The 22,380-nt window shown below is 38.6% G+C and overlaps 1 protein-coding gene and 1 long non-coding RNA gene across 2 annotated transcripts in view; one reads left to right on the top strand and one right to left on the bottom strand.

Moving 5' to 3' along the window:
* SBF2 (SET binding factor 2) overlaps positions 1-22,380 on the top strand; it is a 502,701-nt gene that overhangs the window by 453,340 nt on the left and 26,981 nt on the right. The window contains exons 29-32 of the mRNA XM_010829324.1: positions 6,356-6,540; positions 11,533-11,709; positions 13,887-13,988; positions 14,690-14,875. Of these exons, the coding sequence (XP_010827626.1) occupies positions 6,356-6,540; positions 11,533-11,709; positions 13,887-13,988; positions 14,690-14,875 (650 nt within the window). The remainder of the gene's footprint in view (positions 1-6,355; positions 6,541-11,532; positions 11,710-13,886; positions 13,989-14,689; positions 14,876-22,380) is intronic.
* Positions 14,938-22,380, bottom strand: part of LOC104980566 — a 50,747-nt gene continuing 43,304 nt past the window's right edge. The window contains exons 2-3 of the long non-coding RNA XR_824283.1: positions 15,998-16,078; positions 14,938-15,022 (exon numbers count right to left, since the gene is read on the bottom strand). This is a non-coding gene — a long non-coding RNA (uncharacterized LOC104980566). The remainder of the gene's footprint in view (positions 15,023-15,997; positions 16,079-22,380) is intronic.

The raw sequence follows: 22,380 nt of genomic DNA, 5'->3' as shown, positions 1-22,380 counted from the left end.
GTTCGTCTAGTCAAGGCTATGGTTTTTCCAGTGGTCATGTATGGATGTGAGAGTTGGACTGTGAAGAAGGCTGAGCGCCGAAGAATTGATGCTTTTGAACTGTGGTGTTGGAGAAGACTCTTGAGAGTCCCTTGGACTGCAAGGAGATCCAACCAGTCCATTCTGAAGGAGATCAGCCCTGGGATTTCTTTGGAAGGAATGATTCTAAAGCTGAAACTCCAGTACTTTGGCCACCTCATGCGGAGAGTTGACTCACTGGAAAAGACTCTGATGCTGGGAGGGATTGGGGGCAAGAGGAGAAGGGGACGACAGAGGATGAGATGGCTGGATGGCATCACTGACTCAATGGACGTGAGTCTGAGTGAACTCCGGGAGTTGGTGATAGACAGGGAGGCCTGGCGTGCTGCGATTCATGGGGTCACAAAGAGTCGGACACGACTGAGCAACTGCTCTGATCTGATCTGATCTGAAACTTCATCAACAACAAACACATTATCTATTCCCCCACTTGGCCAGGTGACCTATATTATAAATTTTAGGTATGAAACTGTCTCAGTTTCTGTGTTGGTACCTGAGGCTCAAGGATGTTCACCAATATGTTTCAACTACAGTATCTTTTCTTTTTTTATATTGGCCTCAGACTCATGGCTTTTTTATGCAAGGGAATCCCCACTAGCGGTTACATTCTAATCTTGTGTCCTTTCTTTTCTATTCTCAAATGTACCTGGAAAGCTGTATTTACATCTTAGGGTTAAACTCTATTTAATTTGTTTGGGACTCTTTCTATGCATAATGAGGCCATAATTATTATTCATGATCCCCTTCCCAAATATTTTCTCCTAAAAATTACTGTAAACTTGGTGTGTTTCCTTATGACAAGATTTTTTGCTCCTAAGCAGGTCCATCTCTTAGTTCTTTCCCAAAGCCTCCACATCTCGCAAGGTCCCAGTGATTAACTGGAAGATGAAATGTGGCCACTTCCTGACACCTTAAACTTCTGTGTCCCTCGAGCTGCTTTCCTTTGCCTCTTCTGATAGCATCATCCCTCCTCATACAGAGCAGCAAGAATGGACTGGGGCAAGCTTGGGAAATCTCAGAAGATTCCCTGTTAACATGAACATGGCAGGTGGACTCACACTCAGATTGGCCAGGGCATGACTACATGTAGACACTTGCATGCCTTGCCGTTAGTTCATTTCCTTGTTCCCATCCTCAAGTATAGAGTCTTCATTTTTCCAGAGAGCTAGGTACCACTTCACCAGCAGTTCCTCATTTACCCTGTGTGGAAAGAACCTCCTATCTTGGAATCTCCCTACCAACTTTCTCCTTTTTTCTATTCTATTTTCTCTGTTTTTCCATTCCTTTTCATTGTCATAGAATCTTAGTTCCTGCTTTCCTTCTTACGCTCTCTCCACTGTGCCTCTGACCTACCCTGATGAATGAGGGTTTAGACTGACCTCCACCTTCTCCTTCACCCTTTTGCAGTCAGGGTGGTCACTTAGCATTGAGCATGCATGTTGAAGAGTTCTTAAGACGGGAGAAGCAACCTTTTTGCTTCTTAACTGCAGAAACCAGTTAAGAAACGATGAAGATGTGAATAGATAACATTGCTTTTCATTTAAAATGACAGTAGGTTTTGTGCCCTGTGAGAAAAATGCAGATATTTGCAACTTGGATAAATTATCTTGTGTAGAAAAATGCCATGAGAAAATCCGCCTCTTAAATATAAAAATCAAATAGCTGGGTGTATTTGAGAAGTAGCCACATGGAGGAAAATTTTTAAGTTTTTCCTCCTTTACATTTCCACAGCCCTTTAAGTTCCTCAGCAAGGTTATTTTATCCTTAAAATAACCTTCAGGACAGATGTTTCAAGAGACTTTGAGAGATGACATGACCTAGCCAAGATCACTTAGCAAATAAGAGCAGAACTGGGACTAAGATTAGTTCAGTCCATTTCAGTGCAGCATTCCCTGAATGTAACTTATACGTCATGCATTTTGCTAGGCATAAGGTTACTTTGATAAATATAGTACGCTGTCCCTACATCCAACCCTAGCATCTCTTTTCCTTCTTTCCTTGCTTTGTTCTGAACAGAGTAGAGAGAATAATACCATTGCTCAAGAAACTCACACTCTGAACAACACTTCATTCCCATAGGTGGGATGAACTAGATGACTTCTTCCCTGAAGCAACCTCTTTATCCAGACTCTTCTGGACAGATCCAGGGCCACATGGTTGCTTAGGCAACAAGACACTAAGAGTTCGGTTCAGTTACATTCAGACTCAAACTGCGGTCCTAACACTTAATGTATGATAGTAAGCAACTTAAGAAACCTCTTCATTTTCAGTGTCCTCATCTGTAAAATGGAGATAATAATTAATATTTTCGCTTTCAAGTGGTTATAAGGAAAGAATGAAATATATGTAAAGCGCTTAACTTAGTAACTGGCTCATTATTAATAGGAGCTCAGTGAATGTCAGTTCCATTATCATTATTGAAGTTATTGTCATTATCGTTGCTTCATACTCCACTGAAATGGGAGGGAAGTCTATATTTGAATGTAAATTGCCTTAAGTCTGGTTGCTCCTCACTGGCAAAAGGCAAGCAGATAAAGGAAATGTGCCTTCAGCCTAGACCAATAACTTTGAAATTTTTTTGATCACGACTTACGGATATAAAATGTATTTCTTACCATATGTATACATATACCTTTGTATATGTATGCAAAATGTATATAGACTATAATGAAAGTTTCACAAAACAATATTCATCTATATACCACAAGCAGCGCACATACCTTTTTTCTGTTCTAATCTGTTTCACTTCTTTAAAAATACAGTTTGACCTTCTAAAATCATTTCACAAACCACTAAGGAGGACTCTGCAGTTCGGAAACACACACCTCCAGGTTGGTGTTAACATGCTCAGGACACGTATTTGACACCTGAAAATCCCTTAGGACGATAAGTGGGCCTCACCAGCAGTGAAGCAGCGTCACACCTTTGGGTGACACGACCGCCACGTGGACTGCAGTTGTCTAAGCCCCGCGCTGGCCCCATGGCAGTGCAGGCTGTTTTCTCATTGCTGACTTTCTGCTCAGCGATAAATACATGGCAGTTTTTCATTAATGAGGCTCTGTTTGAGAAAATACTTCATTATTTTACAATTTAATACCCCTTTTATTCTTTCAGGGCAAATAACTGAGTTCAGGATATAGTAGAAAACCACAACAGCTCACATGTATCAATTTTCAAAAAGAAAGTAATCAGCAAATGTTTGCAGTACCTACATTTCAGGCTCTCGGCATGGAGATAAGACTATTTGTGGGGAATTCCCTGACAGTCCAGTGGCTGGGACTCTGTGCTTCCACTGCTGAGAGCCCAGGTTCAATCCCTGATTGGGGAACTAAGATCCCGCAAGACGCATGGCACAGCCAGCAACAGCAAAGACTAAATGTGATTAGGTCTCTGCCCTTTGTAACACACAATCAGTAAAATAAGATGTGCAAATAATCACAGTGTGCTATGGGATCAGAGTTCAAATAGAACTCTCTACGACTCTAGGGACAGTCAGGAATGGTTTTCAGAGTTTACATTGTTCCTGGATCTTAAGGAATAAGGAGTTTGTCAGGCAAAGAAATGGGAGAGGTCATTCTAGGCTGAGGGACTAGCGTAAGAAAATGATATATTTAGAGAACAATATCTCAAAATCAGGGACCCAAGCACTCAGGCGTCACTGTAAGCAAGCATTTACTGATCTGTATTTCAGTACGAAAGCTCAGAGCCCTGACAGAAGGGAGACTGGTAGGCTCCTGTCTGGGAGCCCTGTGCCTTTTTCAGCTCTTTGTCCTGTCTTGTAGTAGCATTTTCTGTGTACCATCAGCCAGCACCTCTGCAGCCTGAGCTTTCTGACTTCTGGCTACTGAAAGCATCAGTGCCCTTCGTTTCCTGTTTCCAAAGGAGTGAGGCAGAAATGAAAGATCATGTCTGATGACTTTTATCAAATTATGTCATATTTTATGCAGTTTTGAAATAGATAGCTTAATTATCCTGCCATTGATGTTTTCAGTCCTTAATAAGAACAGAATCCTTTTCCTTAAGTGACTTGAGCAGTTCTTTTGCTCAGGAAAGAATGTAACTGTGACTGACTTCTCACCGTGTTTGTTATTACCAGGTTAAGTTTGCCACAGTCAAAGCACTTTCTGTCAGAAAAAAAAATTACTCAAATTACAAAAGTATTATCTTTGATACTACCTGTCATTTTGGTGCAAGTAGGGATTTTAGGAGAAGCCATTACGTCAGCCATCACAAGCTATATTTTTTGTGGCATTGGGTATTGTCACAGGATCATAAGTTTTTGCTGTGCATAACTATCGGCTTATGGAAAATAAATGGAATTTCCAAGTGAAAAGAGAAAAAAGAAGATAGTGTGGCAATGCTTACTGCTCTACTGCGAAAACATGCCCTTTGTTATTCCAAATGGTTGGTAGAGCTTCATTCCTCATATGATGCCCTTGCTCAAAGAATAAATGTGTTATATAGCAAATCTTAATTGCAAATCAGTCAGCCTCATTAAGTACCAGGACCAATGTATTCCTAACATTCACCCCCTCCCCAAATTCCTTAATTTTATTATAAAAATTTGTTTCTCACCAAGGGACAACCTCTCAAAGCTTATTCCATTTGGTATAATTTTTTAGTGGCACTCTTTGCTGTGCTGTCCATTTCATTGTGCTTATAATATTTATAAACAAGTGCTGAAATTTCATTTAACAGACACTCAGTTCATCTTTTTGTGTGACTGTTTATTTGTTAATCAAATAAGCTTTTTATTTGTTAATCAAATCTTCTGCTTTTATTATATTTACATTTTCCCTATTGTTAATTTAATTTTTAAAATTAACCTGTTCTTCTCTTATGCAATTTGCTCTGATGTTTGCTGCTATGTACATTTCATTCCTCCTTCCTTCTTTAATCTTACCTACCAGTGCATGGGTACAGAGATAAATGTTTTACTCAGTCCAATCCCAAATCTTCAGCTAAGGGAAGAGTCCATAATCAAGGTACTGTATTATTTGTCATGATGTATCACTGTTTTTAACCATCTTCATATGAAGGCATATGTGTTACAAGTGACTTTTTTCACATTCGTTTGTCAAATTGTATTCTTTATTCTCATCCACATTCTGAATTTCCTCTGTGACTTCATTTACAAAAAAATTAACACTTGCCATAGTATCTAAGAAACCTTATAGGTTGTAATAGGTTCATCCATATTAAGCAGAAATTATGAAACCTTTTCTTGAGAACTGGTCTTTCTGACCCTATAGATGCTTATAAAGAGAGAAACAGATGTGACATTATCATGGTGACTTCTGGTCACCTAGAAACATGGCTTGATTTAATATTTGTCAAAGATTAAAGCTTCTCAAAGAGCTTTTCCAAATCTAAAGAAAGCTCTTTAGGGAAGCAGTAGCAGTGCTGTGTACCCCTGTGACTCCATCACCAGCCTGACACCACAGTCTATGGGCATTTCTAAGGACCTCTGTAAAATTCGAGCTGTATTATATCCCTTTGTGTTTAAATATTTAATATTTGATAGTCTAACTTGCATATAAAATGCTTGATTTTTCTAATTAATTAAGGTCAACTTACGAGATTCTTCCTATAGCTTAGCTTCATCTTTCCCTTGAAGACATCTGCCCCTTTATTTAAAACTGTCCCTCTTAAATAAAGCCTCCTAAGAGTGAAATGCACATTACTAAATTTATAACTTTTCACTGTTTTTCCTGGATACTGGGGGAAAAAAGATAAAAATATAATCTTTACTGACTTAAAATTACATCATTTTGGCATGATGTGCAAATATTAATTCTAAATCCAGCCTCAAATTTTAGTGGGTTTAGTAAAGCTCTGATTTATTTCTTAATGTGGAATTCTTACTGAACTGACTAAAGCAGAAGAATGTTTCTTACTTCTTTCTTGAAGCCATGAGGAATTTACTTCCATGTTCTCTTCCCTAGGCATCATTATTGCCTCCTGCCCACATTTTTTTTTTCCTAGAGTCAGTGTACTCTATTTATGATCTCAGTATGTAAATACTGAATTTACATCAGTATGCAAAAATAGAATTGACTTGGGTGATTTCTTAGATTCCTCTGAGCCAAATGATTTTTGAAACGCTGTGTTGAATAATGCTTATATGATGCAGATGACCAATATGATATGTGATTACTTAGATGAATTAATTTGCTATTACCTCTAAAACCGTACCCGCAGAGCATGCATCTTTTTCCCTATCCAATGGCATTCTCACATCAGATTATCTCACTCAACTGTTTTGACTTTTGTGAAGGTGTTTGGGCAAGTCTTCGCTCTAGCACTCGCCTGATCAGCTCTCCAACATCCTTCATTGATGTTGGCGCCCGGCTGGCAGGCAAGGATCACTCGACCTCCTTCAGTAACAGCACTTACCTGCAAAACCAGCTCTTGAAACGTCAAGCAACCCTTTACATATTTGGTGAGAAGTCACAGCTAAGGGTAAGATTTCTTTTTCTCACTTAGAAACTTCATGGATACAGGAAGGCAGCTTCTAAAACTCATTTCATAAACCAATTTTCCTAGAATTTTTTTTTTCCAGCTTGGATTCTTAACCTAGAGTTAATAATCTCAAAAAAATTAGCTCATGAATATGTTTACATATGTATGTCTGCCTGTACTTAAGTAGGAGATACATACGCATATACACACATGCATATTTTACCCGTGAAAAAAGTGTTTATAATCATTTTCTTTTTTCTTTTATTGAAGTATAGTTGATTACAATGTTGTTAACTCCTATTTTACAGCAAAGTAATTTGGTTACACATAATGTATACATTCTTTTTTTAATATTCTTTTCCATTATGGTTTATCATAAGATACTTTTTTAAATTGGAGGATAATTGCTTGGGGCTTCCCTGGTGACTCAGATGATATAGAATCCACCTGCAATGCAGGAGACCCAGGTTCAATCCCTAGGTTGGGAGGATCCCCTGGAGGGCATGGCAACCCACTGCAGTATTCTTGCCTGGAGAAGCCCCATGGACAGTGGAGCCTGGCAGGCTACAGTCCACAGGGTCATAAAGAGTCAAACATGACTGAGCCACTAAGCTCAGCACATACATATATACATTCTTTTTTTAATATTCTTTTCCATTATGGTTTATCATAGGATATTTTTAATTGGAGGATAATTGCTTTACAATGTTGAGTTAGTTTCTGCTGTACAACACCATGAATCAGATATAAGCATATACATATTCTTTCCCTCTTGAGCCTTCCTCCGCCCCTCTAGGTCACCATAGAGCACCACGCTGATGTCCCCATTACACACAGCTTCCCGCTAGCTAGCTGTTTTTCACGTGGTAGTGTATATATGTCGATCCTCCTCTCTCAATTCATCCTCCTCCTCCTTCCCCGCTGTGTCCACAAGCCCATTCTCTATGTCTGTGTCTCTATTCCTGTCCTGCAAACAGGTTCTTCAGAAACATTTTCTAGATGGATATATATGCATTAATATACAATATTTTACTCTTTCTGACTTACTTCGCACTGTATGACAGAGTCTGGGTTCATCCACATCACTACAAATGACCCAATTTTGTTCCTTTTAGTGGCTGAGTAATATTCTTTATTGTTAATTATTCTTTATTTATTAATTATTCTTTATTATATTCTTTATTGTTAATGGGTAAAGAACTTGTAGTACATAATCATTTTGAAAATCAGCGTAAACATCAAAACTATTAGGGAGTATACATTTAAAAAAAGAAGAAAGAAGTCTATTCAGGCTGTGGTTTTCCACTCTCTCAGTTCAGCTTCCAGAGTCTGTGCCCATGGCAAAACAGATGTTTCTGTTCATTGTAAACCTATGGATAAAGCATAGGAAGGAAGAAGAGTGGAAAGAGGAGTATGGCACTGCATATGGAAGCAAGGGAAGGCCAAGGTTGTACTTCTTAGGTTACATTTTTTAAGATTCCTCAAGGCTATATACAGAGACACAGGTCCTCTAAGACATGTCAGAAAATGTAAAATATTAATTAGCTGCTAATCAACTTTATTCTTACTTTTCAGTTATTGTGCTAAAGAGCTTCACTGTGCTCAAGTCCTCTAAATTGTAAAGACAGTCTCTATCTCCAAAAGCAACATTAATTCTTCTGGATTTAATGTTTTGCAATTCACACATTACAAAATAAATTTCATCATTACTGACAGGTGTGTGGGAAATAAAAAGTGCTTGTTAATTAAGAAATCCTCTCAAGTTTAGTCCAGGGCTGCAGTGAGCACTGGACAATCTAGGCAGACCTTCAGTTGAACTGAAGAATGGAGGCTGCGAGCAGGATCCCTCAGGCTTGGTCCAAAGGACGCCAGAGCCTGAGTCAGCTCCTCTGTGGCAATCTGGCTGGCACTTCTCCCGCTGCCTGGACTGCCGTAGTCACTTAGTCTCCAGGCTTTAGGGTAGAATGAAACTGCTGGGTAATGTTCAGTTTTTAAATATGCACATGTGTCTTCTGATACAGCAGGTAATCTTATGTCCAGAAAATAACTGGGACACTTTTCAACAGTAGCCCAGGGAGGCCTGCACAGCCTCTTTGACACCAGTGTCTTTCCCAGAGCACAGACTTCTCACACTTAAGCACACCGCTTATTTATTTATGATCTGAGTCACTCCCCAAGGTTTGTCTCCTGAATGCACATCTCTACCATTCCCTTTGCACATCAGTCTTCAGATAAGCTGTGTGATCAGGCATATACAAGTAAGAAAGACTGGCCAAATAGACCCTTCCTCCTTTCTTCCCTCCCTTCTCTCTTTCATCAATACAATATTATATTTAAAAAGCATAATTCCATAATCCCAAACATAATTTATGGCACATTAGTTATGAGCATTTTCGTGTGTTCCATTCACGTGTTTTTATTGAACTCCGTCTGTAGACTGGGTGCATGCGTTTGATGTGTGCCTCAGTCTAGGCAGCACAGTGCTGCCTGGTTACAGCTCCACACCTTCTTCTCCCAGCAAAAGCAAACACAGGAAACCAATAAGTGAGAGTGACTTACTCTAAATAATCTGGAATTGGCTTTATTTACCATTTTTAATTCATATACTTTTAATATCTTGGTGACAAATTCCTTATAATCTAACAGTGTGTCTCAACACTATGGTTGATAACTCCTGCTTTATAAGGTAAGTATGAAAGTGTTATTCTGTCAGTCATGTCCAACTCTTTGTGACCCCATGGACTATAGCCCGCCAGGCTCCTCTCTCTTTGGAATTCTTCAAGTAAGAATACTGGAGTGGGTTGCCATTCCCTTCCTTCTCCAAGGATCAAACCTGGGTCTCCTGCATCGCAGGCAGATTATTTAATTATTTAATCTTCCCTGTTCTGAGCCACCAGGGAAGCCTCTTAAGGTAAGTATACCTACCTCAAGTGTAGATGGGAAATAGAAAAGAATCTAGTTGTCCTGAAAAATAAACTATTTTTTATGTATTAGAAGTTGTGTTTTTTGTACTTTATATAACACACCATTGTAAATCAATTTAGTATACTTCAATAAAAAGTTTAAAAAATAGATAACAAAAAAAGACCTGCCGTACAGCACAGGGAACTTACTCAGGAATATAAATGTTCAAATATCTTGGTAAATATATCTGGATTATAATAAATGTTTTGAATTGTATATAACTTTTAAAGTAAAGCAAAAAAAAAAGGTTAAAAAAACTTACAATGTGACTGAAATTTTTACACATAGATGATAAATCCAAAATATCCAACAATTTGGAAAATTATCCAATGATTGAAATAATTATGAAGTCTATTATATTATACAACATGGAAACATGTTATGACTTGAGATAAAGAATCTAGCAGTATGAGAACAAGAGTTCCTTTCTGTTTTTCTTTATCATCTATGTGTAAAATCACAGTAGCATACAGCTTTTTTATTTTTATTTTTTATTGAGATACAATACAATCCACTAGAGGATTTTTCCTACATTTTAGATTATTTCTTTAGGGTAGCTCCCTAAACATGGAATTACTAAGACAAAGAAACTTTTTTTCTTAATATATGTTGGAAATGCTCTTTAAAGGGAAAAAAAAAACTTGGGAATTTTTGCTTTTTATTTGGAAACTTTTATAGGCCTTTTAAAAACACTCTAACCAGTATAAAACATGAAATGGACCCTATATGTAATCTTTGGCAGCAATTTTGCTTAGTTGTGATAAAATACAAATAACATAAAATTTACTGTCTTAACATACGCACTTTAGTGGTGCTAATCACATTCACGTTATTGTATAGTCAGTCTTCAGAAAACAGATGATCCAGTTTCGAGTAATTTGGGCAGGATATGAAGAAAGTGAAAAGAACATGAGAAAATTCATTCATTCTTTGCCATAAGAAGCTGGAGAACTTTTAAATCTTCAGAAGTAGGCAACTAGATTATCAGAATAAACTATTACAGTGAGCCATCAATTTAGCGTTCTTTAGTTAATATTGAAAACTCACCTGGAAAAACTCCATGTGGATTAAAAGTACAAAAATTCCATATGAATTTTTGTTTGAGTAAAAGTACTCAAGTAAATATAGATTGAAATATATGTCATATTGAGTGGGAAAAATTGTCCAAAAGTTAGAAATCAACAAAGCCTCTCATGTTTTACTGTATATCATTTTTTTTATTATTGGCTTTAAAAGAATAACTACAATATTAGTAGTCTTAGGACAGTGAGACAGTGAGTTCTATTTCCTTCTCCATGTTTATCTCTGTTTTTTGCATTTTCACAGTGGCTGTGTTGTACTTGCATAATAAGAAACAAATGTGTATGTCTATAAACTTTAAGTTGTAGAGCTTTGGAGCCTCAATAGCATATTACCTTTTAATTGTAATGCACATCTTAGGGAGATTTAGTTTACAGTTTGGGATTAGTCATGCATCATTGGTTCCTCTTTAGACTTCCAGGTTCATGGCCTTATAAGAAAGTGAAAGTCACTCAGTCGTGTTCGACTCTTTGCGACCCCGTGGACTGTAGCTTGTCACGCTTCCCTATCCATGGGATTTTCCAGGCAAGAGTACTGGAGTGGGTTGCCATTTCCTTCTCCAGAGGATCTTCCTGACCCAGGGATCAAACCCGGGTCTCCCACATTGTAGGCAGACACTTTACCGTCTGAGCCACCAGGGAAGTCCTCATGGTTTTTTAAGTGACTTCTATTTGGTGCTATAAGCTCCAGCAAATAAATTCCAGTCTACAAGTAGCCTCTTCAAGTTTCAGAGTGAGAAGTCAAGTCAAACCACTACATCTTACTGAATATCTCTTTCCAGCAATACTGACGCATTAGCCACATAAGATTGACCTTCTTGACCCATTGCAGCCCCTGCAGCTCCTTGGCCTCAACTGACTATATATTATTAAGTATTTCCCTGTTGAGAACATTGTTCTTTTACCTGTTACACTTCATCTGCTTAATTCTCTGCATCTTCATCCACAGAACTTCAAGTTAGAATTTGCTTTAAATTGTGAGTTTGTTCCTGTTGAGTATCATGACATCCGACAAGTGAAAGCCAGTTTCAAAAAGCTGATGAGGGCTTGTGTTCCAAGTGCCATTCCTACTGACTCAGAAGTGACCTTCCTAAGAGCCCTGGGAGACTCTGAGTGGTTCCCACAGGTAATATTTGGAGCAGCTTGTTTTATAACTCAAGGAAAGAGAGTCCCAAGGGGATATACAAAATTGATATTTGAGGAAAAGGATATTGTATTCCCCACTCCCTGACACTCTCTCCCCTTCTCGTGTGTCCTCTGTAAAGGCCTTTCAGTGCCAGGGCACCACGTGATGCAGGAGGTGCAGGGCTGGAATTCTTCATCCTGGGTTTTTCTCTGTTACTGAAATTTGGTCTCCATAGGATGCTAAGAAAGATTATTTTTAGGTGGAAACTTTTTGATACGTAACAAATTTAATCAACATGTATTTATAAGGCTTCTGGTCTGTCATTGTCAATGGTGATAATCCAGGACAGAACGTGACTTCTATGTGGCTCCAAGGGCCTTTTCCTTTCTCACTTTCTTTTTGTCTCTACCTGTTCCATCTCTCTGGATTTTGGATTCATCCCCCAAACAGCCCATCAAAGGCACACTGGATGCCCTGAAGCCTTCTTAAGGTTTAGGAAAAACCACTTATCCTTCCCTCAGCTAAGTCAGTCTTGTGATGTTTTCAATTGAACTCCTATCGAGAAATTAAGGAAATAGGTATGCCAGCACATAACCCACATGTCTTCCAAACCACAGAAAGAACGGTATTTATGACATGCATGTTTCAGACACTGATGCAGACATTTGGCCAAAAGCCTCTCTGCAGTACAGCCTTGTCTTTAGGCCCCTCGTGCTTGTTCATTACTCCTTCTCCCCCCACAGGAGTGCACATCCCCTCTCTCCCTTGTCTACATCAACCTCCAAGTCTCCGACCTCTTTTTTCCCCCCCTTCCTCGCTTGAGGAGGAAAATGGATTGTTTCCAAAAGTACATGGGACTAAAAAGGGGGGGGGGGAGCCAGAAAATGATGTAAGTACCCAGGGCAGTGACTATTCTCAAGGTACTTAAACTCCAGGAAAACAGCCACATATATACTTAGCTATAAATCTGTATGAGACTGTGTTAATTACTGTTAAGGCAATTCAGGATACTTTGAAGTAGCCATGGAAGCTGAGCAATCAGTACTCCCTTCTGTTCCTAAGCTATGAGCCCCAGCCCCAAAATGTTCCCACCACTGAACCTATCCATCTGTTTCTGCTATTTTGCATTCTACTCCTTACTTCATGGTGGATCCATATCAGAAATGAGTGACTAAAAAACAATGGAAAACATTGTCCCACTTGGGATATTGGCAATTTAAAAGTTAACTTAGAGCAAATGCTAACTAAGCCCAGGAGAATTCAGGCCTGCTAATAGTTGTGTTATAGGAACTTTTGGGTGAGGAGCTTCCCGTTCCTGGAGGGGACATGTGCCTTGTTCCTGTTTCTAAAATAGCCTACCTCTTTAAAATATGTTGGTGGGGGTGTTTAAATTCCAAGTTGGATTCATTCTCCAAATTATGTCATGAGGCTTAAAAAATTTTTTTTAAATCAGAATGTTACACATTTAGTTTTGAGATCTATATGCTCTGCTCACAACCTAATTGTTCATTAGGGACTTTGAGTCAGTTGGCTTGCCTCAAAAAGCTGAGCACAAATGCAAGTTTTCTTCTCATTTAATACACAGTACAAATACTTAAGTGTACGATTCACATTTGATAGAAGCAAAATCTTTTATAATTTCTCTAGGGAGATGCATTTTATATATATTCTGTAATATTTTTCTTTCTCCTAAGATTTTTGGTATGGATATTTTGTCTAGTATGAGGTTTTTAAAATTTTAAAAGTGTACAGTTCAGTTAAAATGAAAAAAGTGAAAAATACTTTTTAGTATATTTACAAAGTTTTGCAGCCCTCTGAGATAAAACATACTACATCATATAATAAGAAATTTTAAATCCAATAACTGTATTGCAAGGGCCACTTAAAACCTGTCTTTGCCACTCCATAGAATTATAATAGCTCTTCGGCTTTGAGGGGAATCTTAGGAGCTCAATTTATTTCATTATGTATCACTTGAACACATTGTTTTAAATTGTGTCATTGTTTAATCTTAATTTTGATGAAGAGTTTTAATTGTTTAAAATTTATATGGTTCTTTGTTGTTGAAGTATTTTATCCCTAACTTGTTTGATTATCTAAGGTTGATGGCAGGTGTGTCTGTCCTTGGTGCTCAGAAAGCACTTGGTCTAAATGTGGCCTCTGTTCCTTTTTCTTAGCTTCATAGGATACTGCAGCTGGCTGTGGTTGTTTCAGAAGTACTTGAGAATGGTTCCTCAGTTTTGGTGTGTTTGGAAGAAGGCTGGGACATCACTGCACAAGTAAATTATTAAACCATATTTTCTGATGGTTGTATATTTCTATTTCAATTGAATTATTTTAAAATTCTGCAGGTGAATCTTTTGTATAATGACTAATGTGTTTATGGGCAGAGAAGGTACTCTGTTAAACACCGCCTGGTATTCATCAAAAAGCTCTGTGCCAGGAGTTCCTAGGCCCTCCATAGCCTGAGCGCGCTGACTCAGGTCATCAGGCTCCACAGAGCATCACCTCAGAGGTACCATGCAAGCGTGACCAGCCGTGTAGTTCACAGACCATCTTTCTTGCGTTTTGTCAGTTCTTTCTCTGGTTCTGTTAGCCCCTTCTTTACTCACGCCAAAGTATGAGTATGATCCACAGGAAAACGTTAGTCTACATCTCCCAGAAGGTGTAGGTTTGAATTGAGCCTCTCACCTTGTTGATTAACCTAGGAGAAAGCCACAGTCAGCAAACTGGCCAGACAAGGATTAAATTCTTAATTCTCTGTAGAAAAATGTAACCAAAATGAATTTGAGTCTTACTTTTTAATGGAAAGCTTGTAGAATTAATACAGTTAGTTGTCCTGGACAGGTTAGTGAACAAATTTGCCATCCAGATACTTTGCTTGTAGAGTAAGCTGTCATCAAAATGAAGTGCTTTGTCTTAGCAATAGGAACTTTTCGGGACTGAAAGTAATGAAGTATCCAACCTGCTTGTGCCCTAGGTGACCTCCCTGGTTCAGTTACTCAGTGATCCCTTTTATAGGACGCTTGAAGGCTTCCGGATGCTGGTCGAAAAAGAGTGGCTCTCTTTTGGTCATAAATTCAGTCAGCGGAGCAGCTTGACCCTCAGCTGTCAGGGCAGTGGTTTCACTCCGGTCTTCCTACAGTTCTTAGATTGTGTACACCAGGTAAGTAGAGCAAGTTTAAATCAACTAGATACGAAAGAAAGAACAGAAGTAGCATTTATTGAGTATTGCATTGCTGTGCCAGGCATCTTTATGTCACAACTCTGATGGACTCAGCCATAGACCTGAAGAAAGCTCAGCGGTAGATTTCTGGAAATGGAAGAGAAAAAGAACTAGTTGGTTTCTTCTTTTTTAGTTTTTGTTTATTTATTTATGGCTGTGCTGGGTTCTCATTGCTGCACAGGCTTTCTCTGGTTGCAACAAGCAGGGGCTATTCTCTAGTTACGGCAAGCAGCCTTCTCATTGCAGTGGCTTCTCGTGTTGCAAGCCTGTGTTCTAGAGTGCTAGGGCCTCAGTAGCTGCAGCACACAGGCTTCATTACCCTGAAGCATGTGGAATCTTCCCAGACCAGGGATCAAACCCACGTCCCGTTCATTGGCAGGCGAATTCTTAATCACTGAACTGCCAGGGAAGTTCAAACTAGTTGGTTTCTGAAATTAAGACAGCTGAGCTGGTTGTTGAGCTTGATCCCAAGTGAAGGGGTTATTCTTGTTTAGTCACTAAGTCATGTCCTACTCTTTTGCAACCCCATGGACGATAGCCTTCCAGGCTCCTCCGTCCATGGGATTTCCCAGGCAAGAATACTGGAGTGGGTTGCCAATTTCTTCTCCAGGGATTTCCCAACCTGGGGATCAAACCCACATCTCCTGCATGGCAGGTGGGTTCTTTACCACTGAGCCACCAGGGAAGCCCCAAGTGAAGGGATCAGCACTCTAAATTACCACCTACCAAGAAGAGGAACAAACTTGGACTTATTCTCTAAGAAGATCTGGTCTAGTGTAGAATAGCAAAAATCTCTAGATGATGGTGGGGCTTGAAATCCTACACGTGATCTTCCCAGTTGGGGAAAACCCTACCTCGTGCCTGAGAATTTAGGAGAGGTAGAGCCTAACCCTTGAGAAAGAATTCGGGCCTGACCAGGCAAGCCTCTGGGGTTGAAAACAATGGCTGAGTTCCACTGGGTGACATAATCATCACTAATCAAAGAGCCAGACAGAAACAAAGGTATGTAATGCAGTCAAATCCAGTGGAACAGGGAGATGTGCATGTTCGGCTCCCTCCTACCTTCGTCTCAGGATTGGGCTTGAGAACTGGATGGCACTGAGTTTGCAGGTTGAAGGTGTTGGCGCCAGTGGCTAAATTGGCCTGGGAAGAACAAGGTTCGTGCTTTCAGCTGTGTTTCATCAACAGTGAATGGGTTCTGACATGTCACACATATTTGTCAAAATGGTGAACCTCTTTGAAATTGAAATACCTTGGCCTCAAGTATGTATTGAAAGGAAAAGTAAAAATATTTTTAGGAACCAGTTTTGGAACTAGGTCATCTTATGTATGGTTGTGTTTTGATTTGTATTCTATTAATCACTTCACCAGCTTTATCAATTCACTTTATATTTTTAAAAATTTATTTAAAGTGTATAATTCAGTAGTTTTTAGTATGTTCATAGACTTGTACAACTACCACAAGCAATTTCAGATTGTTTTATCACCTGATAAACAAACTCCATACACATTAGCAGTGACTTGTATACCACCTCCACCTGGATGCCATTCCCAGCATACACACACACTGGAGGTTGTGTTTTTGATTGCTCCACAGCTTTTTAAAGACCTACTGAATAATTTTAATTGATTTGAGCAGCATCTGGAGAAGCTGGCCGCAAGGTTGAGCTTATGCTTTTAAACTCTTTGTAGCAAATGATCTATTTGCTTCCTGTTGGAATATTAGCCTTTTGATTTGGATTCCTTTCAGCAAATAGATGAAGGAGAAGTGTGAAGCCCATTGTCTGTGAAACAGAAAACTTAACTGAGACCAAGAGATGTGCAGGCATCTCTTCTCACTTCTGGACAGGTGAAGGCATACACGTTCTTCATGAAACACTTAACTCACACTTACTATGCTAACCGAGTGCACCAGGCTGTTTCCTGCCTCCCTGTCTGCCTCCCACCCCCTTGCAGTCATTGCTAATACTTCTTGACCACTTACTATTATGCCAGGCACTGTTCTCAGCACTACATTTCATGATTCTTTCTAGGTAATCCTTGAACCTTTTCGAGGCCTCTTCTTTTGTGTTCTAACAAACCATCTACAGACTTCCTTGATAGCATCTATACACTAGCATCCATCTATTAATAAATGCATATTGCCTTCTACTGAGAATTCTTGGGAGCAGGGTCTGTATCATATTAGTCTTCATATCCCTAATATCTAATTATAATTTCAGTCTATGGAGTGTAGTACACCCTCAGTACATAAGTACAACGAATGAATACATGAAAATTGGAATGACCACCTGGTTCAGCCTTATTCAGGCCCTCGTTACCCTTCATCAGGACCATCTCAGATATCCTAAGTACAATTGCTAGTAAAATCTTCTGAATGCTCAGATATGATACTGTTATCCTCTTTTACAAAAATCTTTAAAGCAGACAGAAACTTTCAGTGGCTCTGTGTCATAAAGAATTACTCACAACCAACTTGAATATAATACTGTCAAAAATCACTTGAAAGGTTTTTAAGGCTCCTTACTGGATGTCTGTGTTGTCTCAGTAAGTACTCTCAATCAGTTTTACCCCTGCATTGAAATAATATCACTGTTTATTCACTTGAATACTAGATGAAGCAACTGTCTTTTAATGTCTTTGGCATATAAAAATGTGTATCTTTAACAATTAAAGTCACAGTCTTCATAATGTGGTGTTCACACTTAAAGAACATGTAGGGATTAAAAAAGCACAATAGAAAAAAAATCAATAAAACCAAGTGCTGGTTCTTTGAAAGGGTAAACAAAATCGACAAACTTCTGGCCTGGCTCACCAAAAAGAGAGAAAACCCCTCAAAAAAAACAAAATAAGAAATGAAAAAGGAGAAATCTCAGCTGATACCACAGAAATACAAAGACCATAAGCGAATACTATGAACGATTATATGCCAACAAATTTGACAAGCTAAGAAAAAAATGAACAACTTCTAGAAACATTGTTGTTGTTTTTAGTCACTAAGTCTTGTCTGACTCATTTTGCAACCCCATGGACTGTAGCCCACCAGGCTCCCCTGTCCATGGGGTTTCCCAGGCAAGAATACTGAAGTGGGTTGCCACTTCCTTCTCCAGGAGATCTTTTTGACCTAGGGATCAAACCTGTGTCTCCTGTATTCTTTACCATAGACCCACCAGGGAAGCCCTCTAGAAGCATAAAACTCACCAAAATTGAATCAAGAAGAAATAGATAATTTGAACAGAATGGTCACTAGAAGTGAAAGAACCTGTAATTAAAAAAAAAAAAAAAAAACTCCCTACATACAAAAGTCTAGGACAAGATGGCTTCACAGGTGAATTCTACCAAATATACAAAAAACTTATACTGATTTCTTCTGAAACTCTTACAAAAGTTTGAAGAGGAGGGAACAGTCCCAAAGACATTATATGAAGCCACCATTAGTTACCCTGATACCACTAAAAAAGAAAATTACAGGCCAATATCTTTGGTGAATATAGATGTAGAAATTCTCAACAAATGTTAGCAAACTAGATCCAACAACACAGAGAAAAAAAGATGATACACCTTCTTCATTTGAGATTCATCCCAAGCTTACAAAAATGGTTCAACATATGCAAATCAGTGTGACGCATCACATTACAAAGACAATCAAAAACCACATGATCATCTCAGTAGATGCAGAGAAACCATTTGGCAAAATTCAACATCCATTCATGATAAAAACTTTTACTGAAGTGAGTTACAGTGGACATATCGCAACATAATAAAAGCTATTTATGACAAACCCATAGCCAATATAATACTCAACAGTGAAAAGCTAAAATCTGGAACAAGGATGCCCACTCACACTCTTATTCAACATAGTATTGGAAGTCCTAGCCACAGCAATCATACAAGAAAAATAAAAGGTATCCAAATTGAAAGGAAGAGGTAAAATTGTCACTATATGCAGATGATGTGGTACTATGTATAGAAAACACTACAGACACCATACAAAAACTACTAGATCTAATAAATTCAGCAAAGTAGCAGGATACAAGACTAACATTCATAAATTGGTTGTATTTCTTTACACTAACAATAAATATCAGAAAGGTAGTGTAAAAAATAATTTTTTAAACTGCACCCCCTCAAAAAAAAAAATACTAGGAATTAACCAGACAAAGGAGATGAAAGACTTATACACTGAGAACTGTAAAATATTAATAAAGGAAATTTAAAGAGGCTTCACAGAAATAGAAAGATATCCTGTGCTCTTGAATTGGAAGAATTAATATTGTTTAAATGGCAGTACTACTCAAAGCAATCTACAAAAGTAATACAATCCCTATCAAATTACCCATGACATTTTTCACAGAACTAGAATAAGTAATCCTAAAATTTGTGTGGAATCATAAAAGATCTAGAATTGCCAAAGTAATTCTGAGGGGAAAAAGACAAAGTAGGAAGCCTAACTGTCCCAGATTTCAGATAATACTACAAAGCTACATTAATAAAAATTGTGATATTGGTACAAAAACAGACATATAGATCAATGGAATAGAATAGAGAGCCCAGGAATAAATCCACACACCTACCTACCGTCAGTTAATCTTTGACAAAGGAAGCACGCTGCATGTAAATCACTGGAGTTAGAACACACCCTTATACCATACACAAAAATAAACTCAAAATGGCTTAAAGATTTAACCATAACACCATAAAAATCCTAGAAGAGAGCATTGACAAAACATTCTCTGACATAAACTGTACTGTTGTTTTCTTAGGTCAGTCTCTCAAGTCAATAGAAATAAAAATAAACAAATGCGACCTAATCAAACTTACAAGTTTTGCACAGCAAAGGAAACCATAAAAAAAAAAAAAAGGCAGGGGGGAGGGCAACCTACTGAATGGGAGAAAATATTTGCAAATGATGTGAACAACAGGGTTTAATCTCCACAATATACAAACAGCTCATATGACTCAACAACAAAAATAGCCCAATGGAAAAATGGGCAGAAGACCTTAATAGACATATTTCTTCAAAGAAGATATACAGATGGCCAGTAGGCACATGAAAAGATGCTCAACATTGCTAATCATTAGAGAAATGCAAATCAAAACTGAAATGAGATAACCACCTTCACCCATCACACCAGCCACCATTAAAGTCCCCAAATGACAAATGGTGGCGAGGGTGTGGAGAAAAGGGGACTTTCCTGCACTGTTGGTGGAAGTGCAAGTTGGTGCAGCCACTGTGGAAACAATGTGGAAGTTCATCAGAAACCTAAAACCAGAATTAGCATATGATCAGTAATCCCACTCCTTGGCATATACCTGGGCAAAACTATAATTCAAGAAGATACATGCACCCCTAAATTCATAGCAGCACAATCCACAATAGCCAGGACATGGAAACAACCTAAATGTGAATGGATAGGAGTTGGTGATGGACAGGGAGGCCTGGCGTGCTGCGATTCATGGGGTCGCAAAGAGTCGGACACGACTGAGCGACTGATCTGATCTGAAAGATGTGGTTCATACATACAATGAAATACTACTTAGCCATAAAAAAGAATGAAATAATGCCATTTACAGCAACATGGATGCAACTAGAGATTATACTAAGCATGTCAGCAAGAGAAAGACAGGTACCATGTGGTGTCACTTATGTGTGAAATCTGAAATACGGCACAAATGAGCTTATCTACAAGACAGAAATAGACTCAGTCATAGAAATAAAACTTGCGGTTGCAAGGAAGGTGTGGGGAGGAAGAAGGGTAGATTGAGAGTTTGGAATTGGTCAGTGCAAACTATTACATTTAGAATGAATAAATGACAAAGTCCTATCGTATATAGCACAGGAAACTATATTCAGTCTCCCAGGATAAAACGTAATGGAAAAGGATATTTTTTAAAAATATACTTCAATGAGAGGAGTGGCAGGTAAAGTCACTCATGCAGACTTTTTTAAATAAGAATTAAACTGAACCCATGTCAAGTTTTGGGGGGTTGTTTTTTTTTTTTTTGGCCACACTATACAGCTTGCAGGAATCTTAGTCCCCTGACCAGGGGTGAACCCAGGCCCTCAGCACTGACAGTGCAGAGTCCTAACCACTGAGCCACCAGGGCATTCCCCCATCAAGCTTTTCTTACATAAGAATTACACTGAGAATAGGCCGTTTGTTTATAAGCTTCTTTAAGATATTATCCATAGGCATTTGAAAATATCCATATTTTTGTTTTCACATTTTTATCCTAAAATTAATTTTTTTCAGCTAAAATGAAAGTTTGTAATGGTTCCTTTTTTGCAACATGTTGAAGTGACATCCTCAGATTTCACAGCATGAAATAAAGTTTAAAATAAGTAAGTTTAGGGACTTCCCTGGTGGCCCAGTGGCTAAAACTCTGCATTCACAATGCAGGGGGCCTGGGTTCTATCCCTGGTTGGGGAACTAGATCCCACATGCCACAACTAAGACCCAATGCAGCCAAATAAATATTTAAAAATAAAATAAGTAAATTTAACTTCTGCTTCCACAATAAGGGATTAAGACTCGAAAGACAGCTCTCCCCCGCCCCCACCACCAAAGCATAATTGTAAACTTAGACATGGGGAAAGGAAACATTTCAACAAATGGTAATGGAATAACTGGATATCTGTATAGAAAACTATGAACCCCGAATTCTTACATCATTCACAGAAATTTGCCTGAAATGGATCATTGACCTAAATTGCTAAAGGAAATTTTTCAAGTAGAAAATAAATGATAAAAGAAGGAATCTTGGGATATCAGGAAGGAAAAAAAGAACAACAAAGTAAAATGTGGGTAAAGAATTGATGCTTTTGAACTGTGGTGTTGGAGAAGACTCTTGAGAGTCCCTTGGACTTCAAGGAGATCCAACCAGTCCATTTTGAAGATCAGCCCTGGGATTTCTTTGGAGGGGATGATGCTGAAGCTGAAACTCCAGTGCTTTGGCCACCTCATGCGAAGAGTTGACTCACTGGAAAAGACTCTGATGCTGGGAGGGATTGGGGGCAGGAGGAGAAGGGGACGACAGAGGATGAGATGGCTGGATGGCATCACTGACTCAATGGATGTGAGTCTGAGTGAACTCGTGGGGGTTGGTGATGGACAGGGAGGCCTGGTGTGCTGCGATTCATGGGGTCGCAAAGAGTCGGACATGACTGAGCGACTGAACTGAACTGAACTGAACATACACTTAAGATGAAATCTCTTGGTAAACTAAATAAAGGAGTTACATCAACCTGATAAGAAGGACCTATTAAACCAAAAGATAACATGCATTTAAATACGAATCTCTAATATTAAGAAAAACAGGAATGTTGTCCTTCATAGCTGCTATATAACAAATTGCACTGGATGCCCTCCAAAAGTAAGACAATAAAATGAAAAGGCTTTCAGACTGGAAAGAGAAAAGTACAGCTCTCATTATTTCTATACAAT

Source organism: Bison bison, unplaced genomic scaffold, assembly GCF_000754665.1.
Source record: "Bison bison bison isolate TAMUID 2011002044 unplaced genomic scaffold, Bison_UMD1.0 scf7180017864503, whole genome shotgun sequence".
Lineage (NCBI taxonomy): Eukaryota > Metazoa > Chordata > Mammalia > Artiodactyla > Bovidae > Bison > Bison bison.
This window is presented reverse-complemented; position numbering and strand designations above follow the sequence as displayed.